The 14406-nt window shown below is 42.2% G+C and overlaps 1 protein-coding gene across 7 annotated transcripts in view; it reads right to left on the bottom strand.

The window, feature by feature from the left end:
* The window catches only part of LOC139278507 (protein PHTF2-like), a 141743-nt gene that overhangs the window by 46097 nt on the left and 81240 nt on the right, over window positions 1-14406 (bottom strand). For 5 of the 7 annotated variants that reach the window (XM_070897351.1, XM_070897350.1, XM_070897356.1 and 2 more), the window contains 2 exons: window positions 10582-10638; window positions 3090-3159 (listed from right to left, as the gene is read on the bottom strand). In XM_070897351.1, the coding sequence (XP_070753452.1) occupies window positions 3090-3159; window positions 10582-10638 (127 nt within the window). Of the gene's footprint in view, window positions 1-3089; window positions 3160-4041; window positions 4111-4389; window positions 4475-10581; window positions 10639-14406 lie in introns of those variants that run through there. The other 2 variants (XM_070897352.1, XM_070897354.1) reach the window with 2 other exon arrangements.

Here is a 14406-nt window from a genome sequence, read left to right as displayed (position 1 = left end):
TGGAACAAATGATGGAAATTATTCTTGTTTACTTCAAAAAGTTGTGTTAATAATGGAACAAATAATGTAAATGATTCAGTTATAATTTAAAATATATTTTATTCAAAAGTTTAACATTTGTTTGTACTTAACTTAAATAAAAATATTCTTGTATCAAACTTTAAAGTTTTCAGTTAAGATCACTTACAAACTTTAAGATCACTTAAAAAATTTTAAACTTGTAAATTTACCTAACTTACAAAAAACTTTTAAGTTGAGAACAGTTACAATAACATTAATAACAACAACAGCAGCAGCAAAGAAAGACTGCACCCATCTCGCATCCACCTTATTCTAAGACCGCCGCTGCGATTGGTCTTGGTGACTCCACCGGTGGTGACTTCTCGGATTGGTACCAAGCTTATTCTTTGGAACATCTCAGGTAATGCGCACTTCTTAATGGTGGTGGGGGGCGGGGGGGGGGGGGGAATGGGAGGGTGGCAGGTAGTAATGGGGAGGGCCCAGCTTGGGCCACTTCAGAGGCTGGTCTGAGGATTGGAGTGAGAGTGGCAGTTGATTCTGTCAATGGGTGCGGGGTCTGGGCGTGTTCCTTTATTGCAGCAGCTAACTCGCTCCCTCACGTTCACTGACAGTGTTTCAACTACCTGCAATGTTCCCTCCCTCATGTTCACCGACAGTGTCTCAGCTACCTGTGACATGCCCTCCCTCATTTGAGCAACAGTGTGCCAACAACCTGCGACATTCCCTCCCTCATGTTCCCGGACAGTGATCCCATTTCTCGTGAGAGTGTTGTTACTCCTCCCAACAGTCCCGATACCTCATCACCCACCCCACTGATGGTGCTCAGGAGTGACTGGGTAAGGTCAATGCTCTCCGCACTCATTACCATCATCTGAACCACATCTATTAGATCCTGCACCTCAGGAGAGCGCTGTCGGGCTCTCCTTCCCCATCTCACCCTGGGTGTGGCTCGCTGCATCCCACTAGAATCCCCAGCCTCGGATGGTGGGAAACCGTGGAATGTCCCACCAACACTCATACCACTCAGGGAAGGGGCTGCACCTGCAGCTCCTCCAGAGTGAGTACAACAGTGGGGGTTTAATCCATCCCAAATCCCTCCACACCCGCCCCCCCCCCCCCCTCCATGCTCTTGGTCTGGAAAGTGGGATTAGAAGATGTTCTCCTCTTCAGGCTCATCAGGGTTGACCTCAAGTTCTGCAAAATATAACAGAACAGACAAATGGTTAGGAGCAAAGGAGAGGGCAGGGTGGCATGAGTAGGCTCACACAGCGCAGGCAGCAGGCTCATTTGAAGGACCACGGTGAATGATAGAACGTTGCATCAACCGAAGTGTAACTGACGGAGACATCCTCATGAACCGAAGCATGGCTATCCAGCGCAGTACTTAACATTTAGGAAAGCCAGACTGTGGAATTTGCAGGACTTACCCTCTCCCTCGAGTGTGGGCCCAGCTTGTGCAGTGGTGGTTGCTTTTCTCCAGGCAGGACCCATCAAAGCAGCGACTCTCTCTTCCAAGGGTGTCAGTGGGTGCAGATTTGCCGGGCCTCCTTCTGTTCGAGTTCTTTCTTGTTTGTTGTGTGCCACCTTCCTCTGCAAAGATGAAAATATAACTTTTTAGAGAGGGTGTCTTTCTGCTGGTTGGGACATATACAGCTGGTCTTATTTACAATTGCAATTCCATTGAATAAATGAAAATATTACTTACACTAACTACGTGACCAAGGTCTGCCACTTTTTGCACTGGCCTCCAGACCTCAGGGTGGTCACCATTGCACAGTAATCTTCTGCAAGTTGGTTCCAACTTTTCTTCATTTCTTTTGGTGGAACTTTTGTGTGACCTCTGCTGGTGTCCAGCTTGTGCCACCTGGCCTCAATCACAGTAACTAGTGCCTCCATTTCATCCTATAAGAAATTGTTGGTCCTTGTGCCATGTTGCATCTTGTATTGCAGCTCCGATTTTTCCGATGAGAATTGAAGTTCTCACACACAACTGGCTCTTTAAAAATGGCCGAATGCAGACCGGGAGCTGTACTGGGCATGAGCGCCCATAGCAATCACGTCAAAAACGACTCTTTTTTCCTGCGCATGCGCAAAAGGGGGGAGGGGTCATTGTTTTTTCGGCGCAGACATTAGGCTCCAGCCCCTGAAGCTACAGGGCAGGCTGCGCGGCGCCAATTTCAAAAAATAGAATGGGGAAATTTGCTACTTTTTTGGGGAGCAATTGGGGCCAAGAAAAACGGGCGTAATTCTGGCAATACACCAAAGAACAGCATTGAGGAAAATTGAGCCCCACATGTTGAAGAAAACAGTTTTTAAGATATAAACAAGGGACCTGGAATTTCCTCTGTATTTGGGCCCAGATACACCTGTAATCTGGGCGCAAACCAGTTATGTGGCTTAAAAGATTGCAGAATTATGAACGCAAGCAAGTTACCCGGGTAACTAGAATACACCCAAATCTCCTCGATCAATAACGGCCGTCCATCAAATCCTCCATCCGAAAGAATCCCTTCCCCTGACTCTCTATTGTAAGTATACTCCAATTGCGCTCGTTTGGGGGTGGGGGTGGTCTCTCAACATTACCTCAGGATTTTCAGGCGCAGTAAGAAACAAAATACATTTCTGGTCTTTTAAGTGCAATTTTTTTTTTAATGTTTTTTTTAAATTATCCTCACCAAGACCTGCTCTATATTTTATGTTTCTTTGTATGCATTTTAATGACATAAGTGCAAGTCACATTAAAAATTGAAAAGCTCCTCCAATTGCAGGCTCTTAAACTTGCTGTGCCTGATGTGCATGAATGAGTTGAAACATAAATTTTGAGACTCAATAAAGAAATATACTGTTAAGTTCAGCATTCCCTTGGGCCTGATTACTTATGTTGATTTATGACCATATCCACCCATTTTAAGTATGGACATATTCAAATGAGTTTAGGAGGATAGTCCTAAACTTGACATCGGCAAAATGAGGGCAATATTGGATGCATTTTCGGGTCCAACTTCCGGGTTTGGCCCAAGATATCTTATGATCTAGCAAATTTCCTTAAACAAAAATGGTATATTTACCCCTTACAAGATCAACATCTATGAGGTCTGGCTTTACGTGGCCAGTTTTCTTTGGTTTGTTCTTCATGCCCTATGGGGAAGAAACAACACAAGTCTTGTAAACAAAGAACATTTCTAGTTTTAATCTGCAATAAAAGAAAACAAAAACACACTGTAAAACTAGACTTACTGTTGCCATCTCAACTGTCTAACACATGCACATACAATTGATTCTCATCATGTGTGCAAGTCATACAGGATTAACTGTGTTTACATTATTTTTGCACTGCATGTGGCAAGTGTCAATCGCCTGACCGTTGCTTGGTGGTGTGGGTTAGTAGTGGGGGGGTGTTATTTGTTGAATAGTTGAGGTGATATCAGCATCCCTTTGTACGTCAGGATCATGGACACACATTTGTCAGACTTTAAACCCTCAACCTAGAATCTGAAGAGGGAGTTCGGTTGCTGCTTATCTTGATAATTAGAAATCTGCTCATTTGTGCATACCATATAGTTCTTTTTAAAAATAACCCTTCCATCCCCACCAGCTTTAGTCTTACTTCAATCCCATGTAAAATAATAGAAATCAGATGCAAACTTGAATTTTATCTGCAAAATAATTACTTAAATAACATCAGTCAACAGAGATCCTGCATGACCAACCTTCTTGACTTCTTTGAGGATGTGGTAACCCATATAGACTCTGATAAACCTTTTAACATGTTAAAGACATCCAGAAGAAATCTGACAAAGTTTCACATTAACTCAAAGCTATGGGGATTCTGGGTAAATATTGAGGTTATGGCTAAGATAATTGGTTGAAGGGGTAGAAAACAACTTGTTAAAGAAGTTACATTGGGCTGGGGGAATGATGTAGAGTGTCTCAGGTATTGGGACAACCGACTGCAATGAACTACTAATTTATATCAGTAATGTGGACTCGGAAATCTAATGCAAGATGATACTAACTTACGAGGGGTAGTGGAATCGAAGGAAGCAGCTCAGAAATTTCAAACTGAGCAGGACAGATTTGCAAGTGGGCAGAGCTAAAATGGCAGACGAAAATTAATACAAACAAATGTAAAATACTACACATAGGAAGTAAAAATAGGCAACATTTGCAGTTCATGACTGGTGTTGAAATAGCCATGGATGACATTAGAAGAGATCCAGGTCTTGGTAGACATGACACAAAATGTCCAACCAATGCAGAACAGCCATCAACAAAGTTAATAGAACGTTAATCTATACAGTAGAATACAATTCAAAAGCAGTCATGATCAAACTGCACCGTGCTCTGATCAGACTACATCTCAAGTACAATTTCCATTTCTTGTCACCAAGGCACAATAGAGGGATAGAAGGCCTGGTAGTAGTGCAAAGACGAGCACAAGGATGATCCCCTGCCACGACGTTACAATTATGAAGACTGGAAAAACCTGGGCTCTTGAAACCAGATATCTGAAAAGTTATAGACATAAACAAAATTGTAAACAGTATGGCAAATCTGGAAAATTACTTTAAATTAAATTGAAAGAGTAGGACAAGGAGGTCACCACTTTAAGTTTTCTTCATACAAAGAATGAACAATACATGGAATGGGCTCAGGAGGAACAAACCCTAAGTCATTTCAGAACTAATTAGTTGCTGCAACGAGGGACTTTAGGGTTATTCTGGATGGATGAGTTAAATCCTGGATGCCTTTCTTATCTGTAGCTATCTTGTGACAAGTGTCTAAGGCTAGTGACAATAGAAGAGGCATTTCAGACAACATGTTTTGTGACTACAACTGAGTGGTTGCAAATGCTTTTTGATCGGTGATGATTTGTGAAATTTTTTTAAAGTTCCATTTATTATGCTGGAAAGAGCTGGCGAGCTCCATGCAGAGAACCTGGTCCTTGAACTTCAGCCAATAGATAGCAAAGTTTGGCAATGCCAATTGTTTCAGGTCTATGGCATATAATGCATCATTTGTGCTTCCCAGGATGCAAAATGATCCAAAATTCATGTACCGATTATGAACTGTTGAATGCTGCAAATAATTATTAAGGCTAGAGATTTTTTTTTAGTTCCAACAAGGAAATATTCAGGGATGGGATGCAGATTATGACAAAAAAAACAGAATCTATGTTGTAGTTGAACATTATGTATATTGGGACGCCATATGCCAGAAGCTTTGATAGCAAAATATTTGGGATTGAGAATTTGGATAAGTGTCCAGAGGACTATTGACTGCCACTGGAAGTGTACGGAGCTCTTTGGAGACTGGCTTTGCCAAAAAAGAAAGCCAGAGCACTATAAATCCTAACTGTCAAAAAATCAATTGCCTGTGCTTTTAAATTAGAGGACATGGAGATAGTAGCCAACACCAGACAGCTTCAAAACACTCCGCAGCACTCAGCATCTGATTAGCCTAAATGAAAAAGCGTACACCCTTCAAAAATAACTTCTATTTATTAATATCACACAGACATTAGTTCTGTACTTGTGGTACAATACATGCTGTAGTGCAAATAAATCCTGGGATGAAATTCATATCCATGCTTTTAGTAGATATCTAGGAAAGATTTCCTTTGTGTACTCTGTGTAGCAAAATAGTAAAAGCATTTACTTTATAAATGCATTCATAATTTTGGTATTAGTAGCACACAGGAGGAATTATTTCATTAAACTCTTTGAATCACACAGTACGTATCCAAAAACTGAGTTAAAAACAAACAACCAGGCCAGAATCCATTAGCACAACTGACCACAGCAGTATACAAGCACAAAATCATTTCCTGGGGTACTTACCAATTTAATAAACTGCAAAGAGTATAAATAACATTAGGAAGGAGGAAAAACAAAACTGAAAGTATAAGGTGACGACTTGGTAATTAATAAACTGACAGAAACAGTATGACGTAGAATTGAAACAAAGGTAACAAAATGTAAGGATTGTACTCGGACAGTGAAATCATTAGCATATTAAAACATAGATGCCCGCTGTAGCAATAGACCACTGGACTAATGGGCTAGAGTTTCCCTAACCTGTTTTTCTGGCGCCCTCACCAGAGGTGCACCGTCTTTGTTCACCTCCAAGCGCGCTGAAAAAAGATGTCGGTATTCTGGCCGCTCCCCAGCCTCTCTTCGGTCATGGCGCAGCGTGGCCCAATGGATTGGGGGCGGAGCCAGGTCCCGGCGCTGAAAGCCGTGCCGGGACCTCTGCACATGTGCACTAGAGTCTGCAAGAATGTGCAGTAGCTCCTGGCAGGCCGAATCTGTGAGTACATGCTGTGTAGGAGGGGCCCGAAGCTCGCCGCCCCTAGCCCTGGCCAAATGGGCTCCCTCGTGCGGCCAGAATGTGCTCTGCAGGCTGTGTCAACTCTGACCTGATTGTAAAACTCCTGAAGAGTTTCTGGGGGTCTGGGTTTGTAACTCTCGACCAGATGAACCGGGGATTCATGCGGGTGTTTGATGCCATGCCGGACATCAGTCTAGACGTGCCAAACTCTTACAGAACTCTGAATGGGTTTTGTGTCATCAGCAAGCGATCATCACCACAGCCCTCCAAGATCAGTGCCCCAAACATAAAGCCAGGCCCTCTGTGAGCAAGGATGGGAGTAACTGCGTCGCGCAGGCAGCCCAGTAAGTGACCCCAACAGCAGGAACAGATGAGCCTGAGCGGAGGAAACATCCACCGTACCTCGGACAAACAAGATCCTCAGGATATTGATGTCCAAGGGGCTGGCTCCAGACCTTCCAGAGGATTTGTACCATTTGATCAAGAGGGTACTTCCACCTCCGCACCCCCCCGCCCATCTCCTCTCCCACCTCCATCTCCCCGCCGCCCCCCTCTCTCCATCCCTCCTCGCCGAATGGTCTCCCTCATCGGCAGCCCGCTATCTTCCCGTGCCATGTTTTGGTAGGACTTCTATTTTTTATTTGTTATTGATTGATTGATTGCTTATTACTTTGGTCTTGGTGCTTTAGGTGCAGGGTTCGTTCTATTTTTTATTTGTTAATTAATTGCTTATTACTTTTTGTGCTTTGTTTGGTGCTTGGTGGTGCTTTAAATGTAGTTACTTGTGCCGATTCCTTAACTCTAGGTAAGGTTTTTCTGTGTGGACAGAAGTGGCAACCTACACTAGCCTAAGTTAGTTTGGAGCAACTATTTGTTGGCCAAACACCTAAAACAGGGGTAAGTGGCTGGGAACGCCCCATTTTGGAAAGAAAAACTGAACTTAAAAAAAAACCTAACTAACTCACTTACACTGGCGCAAATGAAATGGCCAAAATTGCAACTAAAAAGATAGTCCAGAAAAATCAAGTTGCTCCAAATAAAAGGAGCAACTCTTGGGGAAACTTCAGGCCATAGAAAGTACCCTTCCTGGAATCTAATTTTTGACAATATATTAGTTAATCCTCTCGGTTCCTGCCTGAAACACCGGGCAGCTGAACAGTCCATCAGTTGGTTACCATGAATCAACATTAGAAATGTTCACTGCACCACCTTTTTAAATCAGCAGAAAAACCAGTAGGATAAGTTCCATTCCAGAAGAAAGAAAAGAATCGCTAAGCAGTTGATTGCACCGCAGCCCTGAATGCAACTAGAGCTTAAAGGTCACACTTACAAACAGAATGCATTATAACCAAAAATAAATAGGAACCGTTTCTAAAAGTTACAAACTTAGGGCTAGAAATTCAATTCTAAGTGGTAACTATTTTTTCGCCAAAATTACTAGTATTGGAACGCTATCGCTATGAGGCCGTAAATTCAAGGTTTAATTTGCGCAGTGGTAAAAAAAAAAATCGGCGTTGCACGAGGATTTGCGCACAAACCGCGATCCTCGCCAACTTTAGTCCAAGGCCGATACCGCTGCGAGTTGGGCCTAGGGAGGGTGGAAAAACACCTAAAAATGGAAAAAAAAAATTCACAAAACATTTACAAGACACTTATCTAGCAAATCGCTGCAAAAGAATAAAAAAATAAAAACTTTAACTTACCCATTTTGCAGGCCTTCATACTTACTGCTGATCCAAGGGCTGCAACGCAGCTTTTTCCTTGGCGAGCTTTTTCGCACAAAATACACATTTTTGGCGAAAGCACTATTTCAAGTCTTGCACAGCGGCGCTCCTCTCTCCTGCGGTATTTGAAAACCGCCACTGCAGAATGTCTCTGAATTTTCCACTAACTGGGTTTTTGCCAAAAAAGGTGAAATAGCACCAAAAACCTGGTTGCAAAATTGTCGAATTTCTAGCCCCTATAATTTTAAATGAGTGAAAGGAAAAAAAGAATACGGGAAATATTTCATAATAAAATAAAATGTAATTATTTATATTATTGGGTTGGAAAATATGGAAATATTTTTCACCCTGCACTTATGCGAAAATAAAAATGAGAAATATTAAAATAAGTAATGACATATGACAAATACCTAATTTGTGAAGTTGACCACAACACTTTGCTTATCAAAATAGAAGCCAAATTTGCATACAGTTCTGCCAGCCCAACATCTATCTGAGACAGTAAATGTTCCATATCCTGTCAATATTTAAAACTGGCTGACAACCATCTCGGTGACCTTGGTCTGAGACCTGAACCAATTTGCAGTACAGATCATTAAACAGGAACAGAAAGGCGGCTCTGCCAAATCTTACATGCTTGAAAAAAGGGCACTGCTGTTCATAATTGTTGCTTTGCAGTGGGTTTTCTCCCTACTTATTGGTCCTGAATTCGCTGTCGGTAGCATCGCTAAGGAGTACGCCACCGACATCTGCACTTAACTCGTGCGAACTCCACTTTGAGATCTTGCTTTCAAACGCTGCAGAGTTGTGTGCAGTGTCGTGCCCCACGGACCCCAGGAGCGCATCGCTCTGGGTATACGAACCTGGGATTGCATGGGGCGGTGCTCCTTTCACTTCCTGACTCTTAGCCAATCAGGAAACAGAGGAGATTGCTGATTTGTATGATTTATGGAAGGCAAGGATGTATCAAACATTCATTAAAAAGCACAGACCTAAGCTTCATGGAGGTACAAACTACGAACTGACGGGAGTACATCACATTTATATCTGAACTGCATAAACTTGGCAGCAACTGAAATCTTTAAAACAAATAATGGCAATATTTATTTTAACATTCTGACAATCTTTAAAGTTGTGTAAATCAAAGCATTTATCTTTGTGCTGGTAACCTGACGGACAGTTGATTTACTTAATACTCCCAAAGTGAAATTCTGGGTAAACGGGAACACGAGGGACCTTTCATTGTCCCTCCTGTATGCAAATATGTGTGACTCTGAAGTGGGATCTAACACTAAAAGGCTGCCGTTATAATAAATGCTGTAACTGCAATCTTCCCATGGTAACAATCCGTCATTGTAAATCTCTCATTAGAACAAAGTATGTTTATTCAAAATTCACAATCAGTTGTCACAAACCTCTATAAGACATACTGGCAATACACGTCTCTCATTATTTTACACTCTGATTATTGACTTCTCATTTTTAAAAAGTTACAAACCATTCATTTAATGCTTTATTCAGTGTGCTTACAAACACTTCATTATGATAACCTCTTAAAACAAATCTATTATAGCATTGTCTTGTTCAGGTCTTTTAGTAATAGAAATTTCTCTTACACTGTGCAACAGACTTAAAAATTTTCAGCGTAATTACCGTGCAGTAGGTTGGCAATTAGCTCAACTTAGGCAGCACATTCATTTGAATGAGGAGATGGATGATGCAGCGAAATCTATGTGCAGTCGGAACTTGACAGATCGCAGTTCAGGATTTAGTGCACTTGCGGTCAATTTCAAAGGCAGTATGATAGCGTACTCTGAGAGTACGTCGTCATATCGACCGCAAATTCAGGGCCAATGTGTAAATAATAATGAAATAAATCTGCATTCAAAGGGAAACAAATACTGCCCTTATTAAAAAAAATATTGGTGCTGTTGTGAAAAGGACATTTTCTCCCCTTTCATGATACCACGACGAGGTACAGGCCAGGAGGGGCGAGAGTTTTCGGGGCCAGAAGAGGCGAGGGCCCAGGGGCAGCATGGGCCAGCCCACACTGCAATACATGTCTCACTAGGTCCGTGCAGCAGAGCAGGTCTCCAGTCGTCTTGGTTAATCCTTGCCACTGGACCAAGACCTAGCTCTGTCAGGCCCGTCTGGTGGCTGGTGTGCAACGGCCACCATACGTTAAAAAAATCCTCACACAGGCAAGTTCCACCCTTCAGGATGTAGTTCAGGACCTGGAATATTAGGTCCATCAATGAAACACATGTGAGCTCATCCTTTTTTGGGGTGGAAGCAGGTCATCCTTGTTTCAAGGGGCTGCCTATGATGACGACGACGACGACGAAGACGAGGTACGCAAATATTTATATGGAATTCCGTCAAACTTGACTTCCTTTTTAAATACCGGATGTACCACTCACGTTATTTACTCAGCTGTACTTAGTTATTATGGTTTACTGTTGGCCATACTACTAACTTTATGGAAACTGTATTTAATATACTCTACCTTGATCTCGCGTTGTTCTACAGATTTTTCCCATATCTGTTGATCGTAAGCCCCAATCTGCAACAAAAAAAGCATTGAAATCAGTTAAAAATCATCCAATGAATGTTTCAACTATGATGGGGAAACAGGTAAAAAAAAATCCAGAGTCCATGATTAAAATATCCACTTTTGCAACACAAGTATATGACCACAGAACATTTTAGAATAGCTTACATACAGCATTGTATGCTAATTGAAAATATAAATGCAAATATTCTGTTCTATTACATGATCATAACGGAATTAATTAGTTTTCCTTAGGGTTCAAAATTAAGAAATGATTTGAATTGTTATATCTAGAGTATACAGATCTTGGTTTGACATGGAGAATACAAGGTTGCAAGACATTCACATATTTGATACAATTTACAAGAAACCAAGACTACGTACATATACAAAGATTTTCAAGTACCTATGGGAATGTTCCCTGAAAAATACTGTAGAGTAGAGTAGAGCCAAGACGAGGTGCACTTAAGATTACATCAATCCCCTTTTAAAACAGCAATCAAAATTGCATCTCTGGGCTCCAAAGTATTAATGACTGTAATTGAGTAAATGTGCTATAATATTATACGAAGTTCAGTCATGCATATAGAAACTTTACTTCTACACTGTCCATTTGCCTTGAGCTCTGTAGCCCCCGACAATGAACTTTGCTATAATGCTTCTAACATTTCAACAGAGTACAACTAAAACAGAACAGTTAACGCTACCTGTAAATGTAAAACAGGTCAGTGGAGATAAAACAAAGCTAAGCAGAATTGAATATTTAGAGATGCTGCAGCTTCAGGGAAAAAATACGCTGTGTTGTCCTTCAGAGAACAAAATCACCTTTGGAATATTTCCAAGGTACACATCATTGGGCTTATCGAGATCAGTATTGATAGCAGCCATGTAGAGATTGAAAACCCACATCATCCAAAGGGGGAAAAGTGACATCAAAAGATGATAAAACAACGGTTAAAATCACCACAGACACAAAATTAGGTCAGTAGATAGAAAATTCTGGATAATAGAATGTTTGGGTGACTGGGAACTGGGGTTCAAGAAATTGTGGCTCAGTCAGGGAAGGGGGAAGGAGACTGGAGAATGGGGTGGGAGCAAGGCTCAGCATTTCCTGCAAAGCCAGGAGCAGCGTGATGGGGTAGCAAATCAGAGGGTGGAGAAGCCAGTAAAGGGTTGAATGATACCTGGGACTTTACTCTGGGTAAATGGTGAAAATTGTCTGATCAGGAGAGCGAATGGGGAACAAGAGGACAGAGACCGAGAATTCTCATTGGAAGAACCAAGGAGGAAAGTAGCAGGAAGGTTTTTGATCTTCACCACAGGGATGCTTCACCACAAGTGGCTATTGAAGCAAAGGCTGGAATGTCATTTAAAAAGGAATGGGATATGTATTTGAAAAGGAAGAATATAAACAGATCTGGTGGGAGATGCGGTTACAGGAAAGCCTGTCAGCACTGGCACAGGGGACCAAATGGCCTCCTCCTGTGCTGTAAATTTATAACATTCTATTTATTGAGCCCGAACCCATGGTCGCGTTTAGAACTATTGATGCTAAGCTGAGTTCAGGTCGATGAGCTGTCCTATGAGAAGTGCCCCAAACACCGAGTCCGGTGACATTTGTGTGATGGTTCAATTCAGTCTGTGCAGTCCGGTATAAAGTTGGTGAAGATCAGCTCTGACTGAGGCTCCCAGATTAGAGTTGTCAACTTCACACAGAACCAGAGTCTAAGGAGATAGGGAAAAGAGATGGGGCCTGTTAAAAATAGCATCGACTGAGAAACCTGACCATGCCTTGAGCAGTGCAGGGGGATTGTGGTTGTCATTACAGGGTGAATATAGAAACATAGAAAATAGGTGCAGGAGTAGGCCATTCGGCCCTTCGAGCCCGCACCACCATTCAATAAGATCATGGCTGATCATTCCCTCAGAACCCCTTTCTTGCTTTCTCTCCATACCCCTTGATCCCTTTAGCCCTAAAGGCCATATCCAACTCCCTCTTGAATATATCCAATGAACTGGCATCAACAACTCCCTGTGGTAGGGAATTCCACAGGTTAACAACTCTCTCAGTGAAGAAGTTTCTCCTCATCTCAGTCCTAAATGGCCTACCCCTTAACCTAAGACTGTGTCCCCTGGTTCAGGACTTGCCCAACATCGGGAACATTCTTCCCACATCTAACCTGTCCAGTCCAGTCAGAATTTTATATGTTTCTATGAGATCCCCTCTCATCCTTCTAAACTCCAGGGTATAAAGGCCCAGTTGATCCAGTCTCTCCTCATATGTCAGTCCAGCCATCCCGGGAATCAGTCTGGTGAATCTTTGCTGCACTCCCTCAATAGCAAGAACGTCCCTCCTCAGATTAGGAGACCAAAACTGAACACAATATTCCAGGTGAGGCCTCACCAAGGACCTGTATAACTGCAGTAAGACCTCCCTGCTCCTATACTCAAATCCCCTAGCTATGAAGGCCAACATACCATTTGCCTTCTTCACCGCCTGCTGCACCTGCATGCCAACTTTCAATGACTGATATACCATGACACCCAGGTCTCATTGCACCTCCCCTTTTCCTAATCTGCCGCCATTCAGATAATATTCTGCCTTTGTGTTTTTGCCCCCAAAGTGGATAACCTCACATTTATCCACATTATACTGCATTTGCCATGCATTTTCCTACTCATCTAATCTGTCTAAATCACCCTGCAGCCACTTAGCGTCCTCCTCACAGCTCACACCGCCACCCAGTTTAGTGTCATCTGTAAACTTGGAGATATTACACTCAATTCCTTCATTAATGTATATTGTAAAGAGCTGGGGTCCCAGCACTGAGCCATGCGGCACCCCACTAGTCACTGCCTACCATTCTGAAAAGGACCCGTTTATCCCGACTTTCTGCTTCCTGTCAGCCAATCAGTTCTCTATCCACGTCAATACATTACCCCCAATACAATGTGCTTTAATTTTGCACACCAATCTCTTGTGTGGGACCTCGTCAAAGGCCTTTTGAAAGTCCAAATACACCACATCCACTGGTTCTCCCTTGTCCACTCTACTAGTTACATCCTCAAAAAATTCCAGAAGATTTGTCAAGTATGATTTCCCTTTCATAAATCCATGTTGACTTGGACCGATCGTGTCACTGCTTTCCAAATGCGCTGCTATTTCATCTTTAATAATTGATTCCAACATTTTCCCCACTACTGATGTCAGGCTAACCGGTCTATAATTACTTGTTTTCTCTCTCCCTCCTTTTTTAAAAAGTGGTGTTACATTTGCTACCCTCCAGTCCATAGGAACTGATCCAAAGTCAATAGACTATTGGAAAATGATCACAAATGCATCCACTATTTCTAGGGCCACTTCCTTAAGTACTCTGGGATGCAGACCATAAGGCCCCGGGGATTTATCGGCCTTTAATCCCATCAATTTCCCTAACACAATTTCCCGCCTAATAAGGATATCCTTCAGTTCCTCCTTCTCACTCGACCCTCGGTCCCCTAGTACTTCCAAGAAGGTTATTTGTGTCTTCCTTCGTGAAGACAGAACCAAAGTATTTGTTCAACTGGTCTGCCATTTCTTTGTTCCCCCATTATAAATTCACCTGAATCTGACTGCAAGGGACCTACGTTTGTCTTCACTAATCTTTTTCTCTTCACATATTTATAGAAGCTTTTCCAGTCAGTTTTTATGTTCCCGGCAAGTTTCCTCTCATACTCTATTTTCCCCCTCCCAATTAAATCCTTTGTCCCCCTCTGCTGAATTCTAAAGTTCTCCCAGTC

Source organism: Pristiophorus japonicus, chromosome 13 (genome assembly GCF_044704955.1).
Source record: "Pristiophorus japonicus isolate sPriJap1 chromosome 13, sPriJap1.hap1, whole genome shotgun sequence".
NCBI lineage: Eukaryota > Metazoa > Chordata > Chondrichthyes > Pristiophoridae > Pristiophorus > Pristiophorus japonicus.
Note: the sequence above shows the minus strand (reverse complement) of the source record. Positions and strands in the feature narration are given on the sequence as shown.